The 13,740-nt window shown below is 52.6% G+C and overlaps 1 protein-coding gene across 28 annotated transcripts in view; it reads right to left on the bottom strand.

Annotated features, from left to right (window-relative positions):
* Window positions 1-13,740, bottom strand: part of SPEG (striated muscle enriched protein kinase) — a gene marked incomplete at its 5' end in the record, with an annotated part of 56,034 nt that overhangs the window by 27,106 nt on the left and 15,188 nt on the right. For 25 of the 28 annotated variants that reach the window (XR_014017999.1, XR_014018000.1, XR_014018001.1 and 22 more), the window contains 5 exons: window positions 996-1,171; window positions 2,604-2,692; window positions 2,903-3,078; window positions 12,355-12,537; window positions 12,830-12,973. Coding sequence is in view for 21 of the 28 variants with exons in the window: in XM_081261115.1 (XP_081117241.1) it covers window positions 996-1,171; window positions 2,604-2,692; window positions 2,903-3,078; window positions 12,355-12,537; window positions 12,830-12,973 (768 nt within the window). Of the gene's footprint in view, window positions 1-995; window positions 1,172-2,603; window positions 2,693-2,902; window positions 3,079-3,943; window positions 5,021-12,354; window positions 12,538-12,829; window positions 12,974-13,740 lie in introns of those variants that run through there. The other 3 variants (XM_081261118.1, XM_081261124.1, XM_081261125.1) reach the window with 2 other exon arrangements.

Here is a 13,740-nt window from a genome sequence, read left to right as displayed (position 1 = left end):
TAGGGAGGAATCCCAAAGAGAGAGGCACCAAGACATGGGTTAACACAGAGAAGCGAGGCAGGGCCAGACCCTGGAAAAGGAGCAGGCCAGGGAAGGGGGCACTGAAGAATTTAGAAACCAAACAGGTGGCAGCCATAGAAATGAAAGGCACCAGGGAGGGTGAGGAGGTAAGGCTGGCAGCGGGGCAATGACCAGTAGAGTCTGGGCTCCAGGAGGTGCCTGGGGGTATCTCGGGGCATTCCCAAAGGTGGCCTCTGCTGGGCTGGAAGGGACTGAGCTTGTAGGTAAGAGGGACAATGGCTGAGTAAGGACTAAGGAGAGGTTGCTGGTCGTGAGCCATCATAGGACATGGTGAGGTGGGAGGCTGGGTAAACCGCAACCCAGGGAAGGAAAGCAACTGCCTTTGGAGGGCAGCCTGGCTAGGACCTGTCTGCACAGCCCAAGATGCCCCTGCCTTATGTCTTCAACTCTGGGGACCCATCCTGGCACCCCTGGGGTCCCAGCAATGCACCAGGCCTAAGTCACATCAAGGGCCCCTCCGAACGGGTCCAGACATCAGACTCTCCCCACTGCTACCCTCAACCACAAGAGCTTCTGCACAGCAATAGGGCAAGGAGGGAGAGCAAAGAGGAAGAGAACAGAGGGTGTGAGGGAGAGGACTGGGCAGAGTGGGCGACATAGGCTCAGAAGAACACGGAGGGAGGGTGGCCAGTTGCAAGAAGCAGGGTCTTTGGCTAACATCAGGGGCTGTCATGATGGAAACTAGGGAAGGCAGAACTGTGTGGCAAGCTGAGAGTGGAACAATTTGTTGTGTGACCTTGGGCGAGTTGTTTCTTTTCTCTGGGCCTCAGTTTACTCAACTACAATATAAGCAGCCAGACTAGGGGATCTCCACAGCCCTTTCAGTGTGGCATCCTGTAACTGAGACTGTGTGAAATCTGTCAGCAGAGGGGACAGGACCAGGTTGGGGCTTCATCAGAGTGTGGGGCTCTCACCTCGGACCTCCAGGCGGGCCTCACACTGCCGGGCGCCATACTCATTGACGGCTTTGCAGGTGTAGAAGCCAGCGTCGCCCCGCTCGGCAGCCAGGATCCGCAGCCGGCACAGCCCTCCCTCAGCCTCCTCTGCAAAGCGTCTCTGGTCTGGGCGCACAGGCTGGCGGTTTCTTAGCCTGAAATAGGGGTTATAACTCAGTCCCAGAGCCCAAGGTACTCTGCATGCTCAGCAAAGTAGGGCTGCAGAGAAGCACAGGCCTCTTCTCCCCTACCCTGTTCATCTGCTCCCCAAAACTGTCCCAGTGATCACAGACACCCCTGGATTCCAGGACAAGGTTTTCACTTTGATTCTACCTTCCCACCTGCTCCAAGAACTTCCAGACAATCTTAATCCATCTGGATCTCTCCCTTCTCCAAACTCACTTCACTTGGAATAGAGACATGCAATTTAGTAGGTTTTTGTGTTTGTTTTTGTTTTGCAATACTAGGAATTGATCCCAGAGATTCATATTTCATAGGCAAGCACTCTACTACTGAGCTATATCCCCAGTCCTTTCTGTTTTGGGGGGTACCAGGGACTGAACCCAGGGGTGCTTAACCACTGAGCCACATCCCCAGCCCTTTTTTATATTTTATTTAGAAACAGGTCTCACTGAGTTGCTTAGGGTCTTGCTAAGTTGCTGAGGCTGGCTTTGAACTCTTAATCCTCCTGCCTTGGCCTCCCAAGCTGTTGGGATTACAGGGGTATGCCACAGGGCACAGCCCCCATCCTTTCTTAAATTTTATTTTGAAGCACGGTCTCTCTAAATTGCTAAGACTAGCCTCAAACTTGAGATCCTCCTGCCTAAGCTTCCCAAGTAGCTGGGATTGCAGGCATGTGCCATCAACTTGGTTTATTTAGCTCTCAGTATTCCTTAAATTTCCCTGTGTCTTATTTTTATTTTTCCAGAAAGATAGCTCTCCCACTTCCCAAAAGGGATGTGAAAGAACTTAAACGTTCTAAAAAATCACAGAGGAAATCAGCCGATCAATTAATAATGAAAAATAGAACCGAAAACCAATAGAAAAACATGCTGAGTAATGGCTATTCTGGGCATCTCAGCTGAGACCCACATTTAACTCTGGGTTTGGGCAGTTCAGAAACAAATTGTGATGACTGGGTCCAGCCCAGGGCTGGGCAGAGAATGAGCCTCAAAAGTAACCCTACCAGGGCTGGGGTTGTGGCTCAGTGGAAGAGTGCTCACCCAGCACATGTGAGGCCCTGGGTTCGATCCTCAGCACCACATAAAAATAAAAAAATAAAATAAAGGTATTAAAAAAATAGTAACATTACCATCAACTGATGGGGTAAGGGTGGGCAGCCTTCTTTCAGGGCTGAGAGGACTCCCCATTCGTCTCAAGTGGGAAGACATGAAACCATTCATTATTCAAATCTCTCCCCAAAAGGGGAAGCCCAAATAATCCTGGAGCACCAGGACAAGGGGCAGGGTGTGCTGGCGAGTAGTACTGCTGCACCTAGACCAACACCTGGGGAAGGCCCCTCAGGTATCACTCCCTTCCTCCAAAGCCAGCTCACAGGGCCCAGACCTGTGAGTGGCTGCTACTCACCAGGAGACCACAGGCTTTGGCTCCCCCTGCACACGGATGCTCATGATGACATCTTGGCCTTCTCGTACTGACTGGTCCATGAGTGAGACCTAAAGGGGAACTCCAAAGTGTCAGGGATGACAGTCAGGGCATAGCAGTGACTCCTGGGGACTGGGAGATCTGGGACAGTGGTCTCTTCCATACCAAGCTGACTGAGGCTGGTTAAGAAGGGTTAATGGGACAAAGTTCTAGGTCCTCCTGAAGAACAAGGGGGACACAAAGGGATGGAGGTCCACATAGACCTGGACCAGGAATCTGACCTTGAAGGTGGGGGGTGCCTTGGAGCCAGTGTCAGAAGAACGGTGGTTCTGGCTGGGGCTGAGCTGCATGGTGGGGGTTCCGGGCCAGGTCTCCCCAGGCTCTGGGAACTCCTCTGGGGGACTCAGGTACTCCTCGTCAGAAGTGATGGGACTGCTGAAAGGGGATGTGGACCCACCTGGAAGAGAGACAGAAGGGATGCCAGGAGAGGGAGGAGGCAGAGAGACAGCTGGCTGGAAATGTCCCCAGAGCCTAGTTGAGGCCATTTCTGTGGGCCCTGCCCTGACTTCACTCCTGGTCTCTGGGGGTTTGCTGTGCCCAGGCACTTCCTCTCCCTAAGCTCCTGATTCCTCCACTGCTAGACTCTGCCCCAAGACCAAACCCCCTAGGAGGGGACTCATTGGAAATTGCCTGATGCAAAGGATTCAGCCAACAGAGGGGCTGCTCCTGGGCCTTGAGGGAGACCCAGAATTCCACTGGAGTAGGGAATCCATATCCTAACATAGAGTAGGGGCCCAAATTACCAATCATTTGCTTTAAAAGCAGGTGGTATTGGCCTCTGGGACCCCACAGCAGCAAAGCCAAGACACTTGCTTCTTAGGTGAGCTGGGCTTGGAACAGAGGAACACACACCCCAGACAAGCCTTATCCTGATCTCGGTCCAGGGCCAATGAGGTGGCACTGTCCAGTCTGCCCTTCCCCCTCCCTTCTCAGCTTCCTGCCACAGAAACCCCAGGGGCACCTGTTAGCCCCAGCTCTAGAGCATGGGGACCCCAAATCTCTCAGGGGGTGAGAAAGCAGTTAGAGTCATCCACAGAAAAGGGCAGCTCAGCCTAGGGAAGAGCAGGGGGACTTGAGTCTGCCTTGGGGGAGGGGTGTCCCCAGGGCCCTGACGCCCTCCCCCGCAACTGGCTGGGGGCCCAGCCTCACTGAGCTGGCTTCTACCCGACTGCCAAATACAGACATGAATCTGCCACAGCCCCCTGGCCCCTCCTCCTGGTTCCCCTAACCCAAGCCCCCAGCAGGGCTGCACCCCAACTCACCCTGAGACTGCACACGGACCTCAGCCTGCACCTTTCCGAAGGCTCTGTCCTGGCACCAGGCCCTCCTGCTGCTTGCCCACTGCCCACCCCGCCTTGGCTCCCCAGGGAGCAGGAGCCCAGCCTGCCCAGCCCCACTTGGTGGACCCTGGGGAGGCCCAGCACTGAGCTGCCCCTGGGGGAGGGGAAGGAGCCTGGAGGGGGACAGAGAAGGTGGGGGTGGCCAGCAAGAGGCTGGGTGGCTGGCAGGCTGGGCTGGGAAGGTGGTGGGCTGGGAAGGTGGCGCCTGCTGAGCACACAGGCAGCCTGGCCTGGAGTGGAGGGGGAAGAGAGGGAGGGGCAGAGCCAGCCCAGCTGAATTTAGCTGCCTGCTCATTCCCAAGCAGCGCTCTGCCTTTCCTCTCCTTACAGCTCTGGACACTGACAAGAGCAGAGCCCCTCAGCGGGGCTGGACTCTAGGCATGGGGGCCTCTGTCCCCAGAGGAAGACGGGGTGGGGAGGCACCACACTGTGGCATTCAAGACCTTTGTGTGATCCATTAATGTTGACAAGTCCACCAAAGGAGGTGCCGATGGCAATGGCCCTGTGCTGCCCCTTTTGCTGACCAAACCACCAGGCTCGCCAGCCTGGGAAGACACTGATCAGCCTCCAATACTGAAGAGCCAGGCCATGCCCTGCTTTCTCTGGCACGGAGGATCAGAGAACTGTGAGATCTTCACCTTCCTTCCCAGAGATGTCCCTCCCAACTTGAGGGATCCCAGAGCCCCATCTCCATCTCGCCAGGACTGCCATAGCAGGTCAGCCCAGCAGCCACCCCAGGGCACAGGCCTGCACTCAGTCCTCATGGCAGGCTCTTCTGGGACACTTACTGGCAACCTACCTTTACCCATCAGCCTCACCAGGGCCAAGGACGAGGAGAGTGGGGGCTACTTTCCCCAACAGCCCTTTAACTAGTACCCATTTGCATCTGGGTTGGGGAAGGGACTTGGAAACTGAGCAAGAGAGAAGGGGTTGTTGAGCTGGGGCCACATGTCTTTCCTCCTATCTCCTCACCCCCGCCCAGAGCCACATTCTCAAGCTATGACCTGTGTTTCCCAGCATTGCCGATGAGGAAGAGGGGCCACCATTCAGGCTGGCTGTCTTGAGGTAGGGGGTGGGGGTGTTCAGAATGGCACTTGGTGCCAAAGGCTCCCAGCTGACACTGAGATCATAGGCACAATCCCTGGAGGTGGATGCCTATCTCCCCTCTATGGAGTTGGGAGTCCTGATCCAGGGTCACCTCCCTGATGGACAGTGCTATGGTGCCTCCCAGGGAAGAGGGAGATTTGTGCTGGATTGGTGAGGTTTGCAGGGGCTTTAGCGACCCCTGGTGGTCTCTGGAGGAACAGTACCAGGGGGCACCCATCCAGAGTGAGCTGCAGTCCTCAAGCCCCTCCCAGAGGGGATCTGGCCCAGGCAGGAGGCTCGGACACCAGAGAAGCACAACTAGGCCTCTTTGAGAGAAGATAGTGGTCTCTGCCCTGACATAACCCCAAACTGCATGGCCAAAGAGACTGATGGAGGATCCTGGAGCTCCACATCATGTTCGGGTACCAGATGTCATGGCCTTATGGTCAAAACCACCTTTGTGGCCAGTCCTTAACATTCCAGCTGTGCTCTACCCACAAGCCCAGCTCTCACTGTGGGAGACATAGTTACACTAGCCAGGAAGTAGGGAGCAGGTGCCCCCACACCCTGCCAAATCACAGAGGCACATACACTCAGCATGCCATGGAAGGACCACCCCTTCACATTTGCCCTCCACCCCCTGTGCTGACCCTACGCCCATATCTGCCTTTCCAACACAACCCCTGGGTCAAACACTTCATGAAAACACTGGTGTTGGGTAACCCACAAATCAGGGAACTGTCCCTCCCCAGACCAGAGCATTCTGCTGGTCCCAACATCCCAACAGTTTCTAATGTCCCCTGCTATAGTCTCCCCACAGAGATGGCTGCAGCCACCACTGCCAGTATCCAGCACATGAAAGGCATCACAAAAGGCCCTTTATCTCAGAACGATCCTTGAGCCACCCACACCAGGACCACCTGGGAGCTTATTTTGAAATAAATTCCTGGGCCTTTCCCAGCCTATAAAATTAGATTTTCTGAAATGGGAGGTCAAAAAACCACATTTTTCAAAAACACTCCAGGTGATTCTTATGCACATGAAAGTGTAGGGACCACTGCCAACCCTCATGGGAGGAGGACAACCCTAGGAGGCAGTTTCACTAAGTCCTAGCACACTTGGCCATCCAACTTCACAGCAGGGCTTTGAACAGATAAGGTCTGACTCCACAGTCCACACACTTCCCACCACACCAGTTGGCCTCTCATCTTAAGCCAGTGCATGCCCACCTGCCCCCCCGCCCTGTCTCTCTCTCTCTCCCTGGCGTGCTTTTTGTTTGTTTTTTTTTGTACCAGGGATTGAACCCAGGGGCGCTTAATCAGTGAGCCCACCCCCAGCCCTTTTTATTTTTTATTTGGAGACAGGGTCTTGCTAAGTTGTTGGCTTTGAATTTGAGATCCTCCTGCCTCAGCCTCCTGAGCCACTGGGAATATAGGCATGCGCCACTGCGCCCAGCTTGGTAGTGGGTTCCAAAGTTTACTGTGAATCACCTGGAGGGTTCCCTAGACCATGGGCTGCTGGGACCTCCCCCCAGTTTTGAATTCAGTAGGTCTGGTTTGGGGCAAATAGTCTGCATTTATTAACACATTCCCAAAGGGATGTTGATGCTGCTGGTCTAGGGACCATACTTTGAGAACTCTGCCATCACAACCACCACTCTTAGGCAGAGTCTCATTACCCCCTGCAGCTGTATGTCCTGCCCTACCTCTGTGTATTACCCAGGGCTTGGAGTTTCTTGGGCTCTCAGTCCCCCACTGCTGCCTCAATCCTTGTGGTCTACACAGTCCCCAGCTGCCCAGGAGTGACTCCTAGTGTGGCATCAAGGAGTGGAGAAGGCATGGTCATGTCCTCAGGTGCCTTTGGCTGGTAGGGAAGACAAGCCAGATACATAGATGACTAGAATAGCAAGCAGGAAAGAATGACGAGATGGCAAGCGGGGAGCAGATAAGAACCACAAGAGTACAGACAGCTGGTGATGACTTTTGGCTCAGGGAGAAAGAGGCAACTGAGAGCAGAGGTGGTATTGAATTAGAACTTGGTTTAAGCAGGGAAAAGGGAAAAGCAGTCCATGACGATGAACCTGCATGAACAAATGTTCAGAGGAAAATGTACAGGCACAGAGGCCGGTAGCTCAACTGATGACAGAGATGGGTGATGAAAACAGGTACCTCTTGCTGCCTCCTCTCTTGGAGCATCCTTAGGCTTTTGGCCTCTATGGATCCAGAAGGTGGATGCCAGCTTAAGCATGTAGCCTTTACTCTAAAGGCCAAGACAAGCTCTTATGATTTTTGAGGAAGGGAGGAACGTGTTGGAGGTTGGCCAGCATTCCTATGCAGCCTGGCCTTGCAAACCCTGTCCTCTACCTGTGGCTAGTAGATCCCCACAGGCATTTCTACTTCTGTATTTCCTTCTCCTTCCTCTCTTTTTTTTTTTTTTTTGGGGGGGGTGCACTGGGGATTGAACTGAGGGTACTCTACCACCAAGCTACATCCCCTGCCCTTTTTTATTTTTCATTTTGAGACAGGCTCTTACTAGTTTCCCAGTCTGGCTACGAACTTGTGATCCCCTGCCTCAGCCTCCTGAGTCACTGGGATTACAGGTATGCGCCATCACACCCAGGCTCCATGGGCCTCTCTTGAAATAGCTGCTAAGCGATCCCACCACAGGAAAGTGAGGGGAAAGGAGGATGTGGGCTACCAAGAGGTAGGAATTTCCAGAGGGTGCTGACATGAGTGTCTCCCCTGGACAAGGAGAAGGGTTAGGCTGAGAGTGTTTCAGGTTTGGTTTAAAGTATATTAAGTACTAGAGGAAATTTCACATGGTTAGCCTGACCTATCCAGGCAAGTGTTGAATTTCTCACATATAATTACATTGGGTTGTTCCAGGTTAGATAAAGGGTTTGCATTCATGGTAAATTAGGTTTCTGTCGTTGGGACAGGCTGAGAGCAATCAACTGCATTCTAGGTAAGAGTCCTGGGGAGTCGTCCATGGGGTACACCTGCTCCTGACAGATAGGAGTTGGGAGGAGGGACTGAGTCTGGTTGAATGAACCATGTCACCTTGCTTTTTCAGGTGTTGTCCAGACCCCCATCCTAATGGACAACACGGGTCATGTGGCTTTCCAAGATTCCCTCCATCTGCAGGCACTGTCATCACCAGGAAGACCCTGCAACTATATAGCTGTGGCCAGGGACCTAAGGCAGAGGAAAAGGGGTGTAGAATTTGGTGATATGATTTTCTTCCCTGCCTTTTGCATTCATGGCTGCCAATAAACAGCCTCTTTCCTGTTGTGATAGTGCTGATCATATGAGCAAGACCAGAAGGAGTCTTGACAAGCCACATCCCAAGTCCAAACGTCTACAGCCAACTCATCCTCCTCACACAGCTCGGAGTCTTTTTGAGCATATAGCCCATGAGTCAGGATGATCCTCATTTTACAGATAAGAAAGTTGCAGCCAAAGTAAAGGGAAAAGGCCAAAGGCTTAAGTAGAAAATGCTACAGCCTTGGGCTCAAACACATGAGACCTATGCCTGAGCAGAGGGCTGCAGGCTGTGGGATGGAGGCCCGGCACCAGAAAGGCCTCCTGTCAGAGCCTACAGTGGGGCAGAGCCAGGTGTGCTCCCTCTAGGCACCAGAGGAAACAAACAGGACCACAGCCATGATGGAGGCATGGAATCAACAAAAGAAGCTGAGAAAACCCCCAATCTGACCCACCCACAGAGGCCCGAGCTGCCCCTCTGCACAAGCCCTAACCCTGAACCTCTTCAGAGTAAAAGGAAAGTGGGCAGTGTAGTGGTTAGGGGTGTCTACTTGAGAAACCCTGAGAAGGCATTTTAAAGCATGTCTCAAGCCTCCAACTGGCCCGGTGCACCTAGGACTCAGTATCCAACAGGGACACTGAAACTATCAAAATGCATTCAATAAAAATGACAGTTACGAAAAACCCCAGTTCTAGCTAAAGGTGTGGCCCAGTGGTAGAGCACTTGCCTATCACATGTGAGGCCCTGGGTTCAATCCCTAGCACCTCCCCACCAAAAAAATTCAGTTCCTCAGTTGGACCAGCTGAATTTCAAACGCTCAACAGCCACATGTGGCTAGTGGCCACCACACTGGACAGGGCAGATACCGAACACTTCCACTATCATGGAAAGGTGTATCGATCAGCACTGGCCTGAAGCAACTTGCAGTAGCTTTCCCAGTCTCAGTTTCCTCATCTGTAACCTGGGCATAATAATAGAACCCACCTCACAGGGATGGACTGAATATGATTACCCAATCAACAGTGCTCAGTAAATGCTAATTAAGGGATATTATTTTTTATCTGCTATTCATGCTAAGTTTATTTGTTTCTACTCTAAGTCTCTTATCATTTATAACAATCCCAGGCAGACCGTGGAAGATCAATAAAGGCTGCTGGCCTAGTGTTAGCTTTGTCACTAGAGTCTCCATGTATTTGTCTCTCCATCTGTAAAATGGAAATATCACCATCTGTAAAATGTCATGGTCCCTTCAAGGGATATATATATATATATATATATATATATATATATATATATATATATATTACACACACACACACACACACACACACACACACACATATTTTATCTCAACATAAATCAATGAAAAAGACATGAAAGGATTTGGAAAAAGGACATGGCACTCTATAAATTCTTGTGTGCTGGATGCAGCAGCAGCAGTACTTCTCACACTCACCAGCCACCCATCCCCATCCACTCCCCAGCTTTGAGACAGTTATTCCAAGGGTGGGAGGGACATAGGGCTGGGGAGGAGCGGCCAGAGCTGGTAACACCAGGTCCTGCCTGCACAGAGCCTGCCCCCCAAACCAGGCTGCATTTTCTAGTTGCCCATTCCCTAGTTACTGTGGTTCCTAAACAGGAATAAAATCTGTGGGCTCTCAAAAGCAGGCCCTGCTGGGGTGGGCACCCGAGGAGCACACTGGGCAGCCAGCCCTGGTTTCCATGGCATAGGGTGTGGGGGTGGGGAAGTAGTAAGAGAGGACAGTGGCTCTGTACAGGGCCTCTTCCCACAAGACACTACCCACTCCCTCCCTCCACCTGCTCCCCACGCCCCCACAGCCAGACACTCCCCCCCTCCCCACAGCCCAAACCACTGCCTACAGACTCTAGGCCTGAGACCCCCTCCCTTGTCAAATATCTGTGCCACCACTGGTTCCACCCACTCGGGCGGCTCTCTGGATCCACTGGCCCCCATCCAGCTACTCTGGACCAAACAGTGCCTTGTAGGGTAAGAAAGTCAGCTTGCTCTATTACAATCAGCGACGATGCTGGACCAGCGCGCCAGCCCCTTGGACCCAGGGGCCCTGGAGCCAGTCTGACTTATGGGGCTGCTCATAAAGCCTGGTACAACCAACTTCTATGCTGAAGATTTTCTGGTTCCCCAGGGCAGAGGAGAAACAAAGATGCAGCAACAGTCTGAGAATCCAGGGGCTGGGAAATAGGGAGGGTCCAGGGGGTTACGAGGTTTGCAAGGCAGAAGTGGAGTCCCAAAGCCCCAGACAGCCTGAAGAAAGGGACAGGAAAGGGTAAGGTGCTCCCCAGGTCCTCCTGGAAAGCTGAGTTAGTGTGCACAACACCATCCCTGAACGCTAACAACTAACATTTGTCTACAGCTTTACAGTTCATAAAGCTCGTTCGCACATTCGCTTTCATCCGTGAGGATGGTATAATTATCTCTGGTTTACAAATGAGGAAACTGAAGCTCGGGGAGATTCAATGTGGCAAACACAGAACTCCCTGTCAAGTGCTGACAGCTGCCATGCCCCAAGCCGCCTTCCCAACCTTAAAAAGCTCCCAAATGGCTCTTAGCCAATATTCAGGCACCCCCACCCTACCCCTTGCCATTTCTCAGCCCAAGCCAGGTATTGACTGGAGTCCTGGAGCCAGGCCTGGGCCCCCTAAGGGGACCTGGGAGCTGAGTCAGAGGCCAGATCCCAGAGGTGATGGGAGGATGGAAACGCGTAGTGGAGGGATGGGTATGATTCATCAAGGTGGGAGGGATAAGAAGAGGCAGCGAGCCTTGAACATGGCTCCTGGGAGGGACACAGAGGTGAAGCAAGATGAGGACCTGCTGCTCCACAAAAACATAAGGTGCTGTCAAAGGAGCTAACATGGCACAGCTGCAGTGCCAGACCCCACCAAGAGCTCCTGCATTTTGAAAGTGCTAACGCCCTGGGACCAGGCACACGGGCTGGGCTGTCATCTGCTGTCCTGTAGCACTGAGTGGAAGAAAGGCACAGAACAGCATGTGTTGTTCCCCCTCCTGGCATGTCCTGCCCCTCCTTCTGCAGTCTAAACCCCGCCTCCTCCAGGCTCTCCTGTCTCAGTGCAAATATCCTAGAACACTGACCACTGCTAGACTCATCTCCAAACTGAATTCGTCTGTGCTTAGATGCCTTCCAGCCTAGGTTCTCTGAGCTAGATTTGAACACCCAATGGTAATCCCCTTGATTGCAGGTTGAGTCTCTGTCTTTTCCTTCTGTGACAACCCCTACCATCCTCCCCTCTCTCTGCCCCACTATGCAGGGTCAGTGCATTGTCAGGCCCAGCCACCTGAATGAACAGAACTGGCCACATACACTGACACCAGTCCAGCCCTGCCTGAGCCAGAAAGAAACTGGACTGAAACCCAAAGGAAGTAGTCTGACACCAAGTGAGAGCTTCTATAAAAATAGAAAACAGGGCAGCTCCATACTGCCATCCTGAAGGTATTCTCAGTTGCACCTTCTTTAAGGTTTGGGGTTCAACAGGAAGCAGGGACACTTGAAAGCCTCTCTTTTTACAGGGTTGGGGCTTTCCTATAGAAAAAATAACATAAAAAGCTCCTGGTGGATCTTAAGCCCTCTGGGCTGAGAGATTATTTTTCTCAGACTCAAAGACAATTCGCCTTCCCCACAGGACCCTGTTCAGGGAATTGGCAGGGGAAGTTGGTGGTTATAGGATGTCTAAAGACACATTTTACTGACTTCATGAATTGACCAGCCTGGTGCCTGTCCTGGGAATTTGATCCTTGCCCTAAGGACGGGACCATTTTAAATGCTTTCTCCAGAGAGGCCCACAGAGAAGGGACTCTGCAAGATGACTGAGAGCCCAAGCACTCTCATTTGCAAGTGGGAAAGGAGCTTGGGCCCATGGCCTCACATCTGCTAGGAGGGAAGGATCACAGCTCACCCCCCACCCACCCCTGGGTTTGGCGGGCTTCCTACCAGGTCTCACAGCCAGTGAGGCAGCACAGCTGGCCTGGCCCAGCTCGTTGATGGCAGTGGCCATATAGCTCCCCGCGTCAGCCTCCTGGGCCTCCCTGAGCAGCAGAGTGTGCCTCTCGCCCTCAGCCCGGATGAGAAGGCGGCCCTCACTGTGCAGCGTGGACCCATCCTTGAGCCAGGACACTGTGGGGAAGCAATGAGAACCAACTCACTACGGCCAGAGGCTCACTGGGGAAACCTCATTCCACCCCTCCCACACAAAGGTTCAAACCATTCCTTGTTCTGCCTGTGGGGAATTCGGAGGAGTCTGCCCTCACTCCAGAAGCCCAGGCTATCCTTTTCTCTCTAGGGAGTCCTGAGCCATCTCCCTGAAGACAGGCAGACTCCTCTCCTCCCACCCACCCCCTCAGAGGATTCTAGGGGAGGCTCCCTCTCCCTGTCCCACATGCTCTGCACCTCAAGACCTGAAGCTTACCTTGGGGTGGGGGGTTGGCGGTGATGATACACTTAAGCAGTACATCAGCCCCTGGGGCCACCACCACATTCTGCAGGGGAATCTCAAACACTGGGGCCTCCAGGGGCTCTTCTCCAGCAGACACATAAGAGTCATCCGAAGACTCTGCAGACACAGGGGTGGCATGAGTGATGAGGGGGATGTGATCTCTGTGGAAATGACTCGGGGTGAAAGCATGTTGGCAGCCCTGTGTCTTGGAAAGTACCAAAACCCAGAGATCAGGGCTTCTGGAAGGGATTAAGGTCTCTTTACTGAAAGTCCTAAGATAGAGAAAAGAAAATTTCAGAAGGAAGGTTCTTCACCAGGACAGGGCAGCTGAGACCACAGTTAGTGTTGGTTTCTAGAGGAAGGTGGGGATGTGCTGTGATAAGCACCTTCACAAGAACTGTTCATCACATGTGGCACAGCAGACCCTGTGCAAGGCACTCCAAGGGGACACAAGACTATATAAGCTCGAACGGACAGAGGACAAGCTACCAGCAAACCAAGACCGAGCAGCAACAATAGCTACAAAAGATAATATGTGGGAAATTGTCACATTTGTGAGGCCACCATATGACAAACAGGGAGCTGCAGGGGGATTGGATGGGCCTCAGAGGATCAGCTTCCATTCCTCCTTCACCAGACAGTAACACTGCACTCACTACATTGCATACTGATGGGTACCCAGCATATAACAGAAAATAAGATGTGATCCCTGCTTATATAAAAAGAGACTACGCTGTCATGGTTCTTTCTGGGTATTTTCCAACTCTGACATTCTATGAGCTAGATAAAGGACAATGTAGGCAGCTAAAAGGGCTGCAAAGATACCAATTTTGCTGTTTTCTAACTATATCATCTTGGGCAAATGAGATAATCTTTGAGTCTCA

Source organism: Spermophilus citellus (genome assembly GCF_964194105.1).
Source record: "Spermophilus citellus genome assembly, chromosome: 11".
Classification (NCBI taxonomy): domain Eukaryota; kingdom Metazoa; phylum Chordata; class Mammalia; order Rodentia; family Sciuridae; genus Spermophilus; species Spermophilus citellus.
Note: the sequence above shows the minus strand (reverse complement) of the source record. Positions and strands in the feature narration are given on the sequence as shown.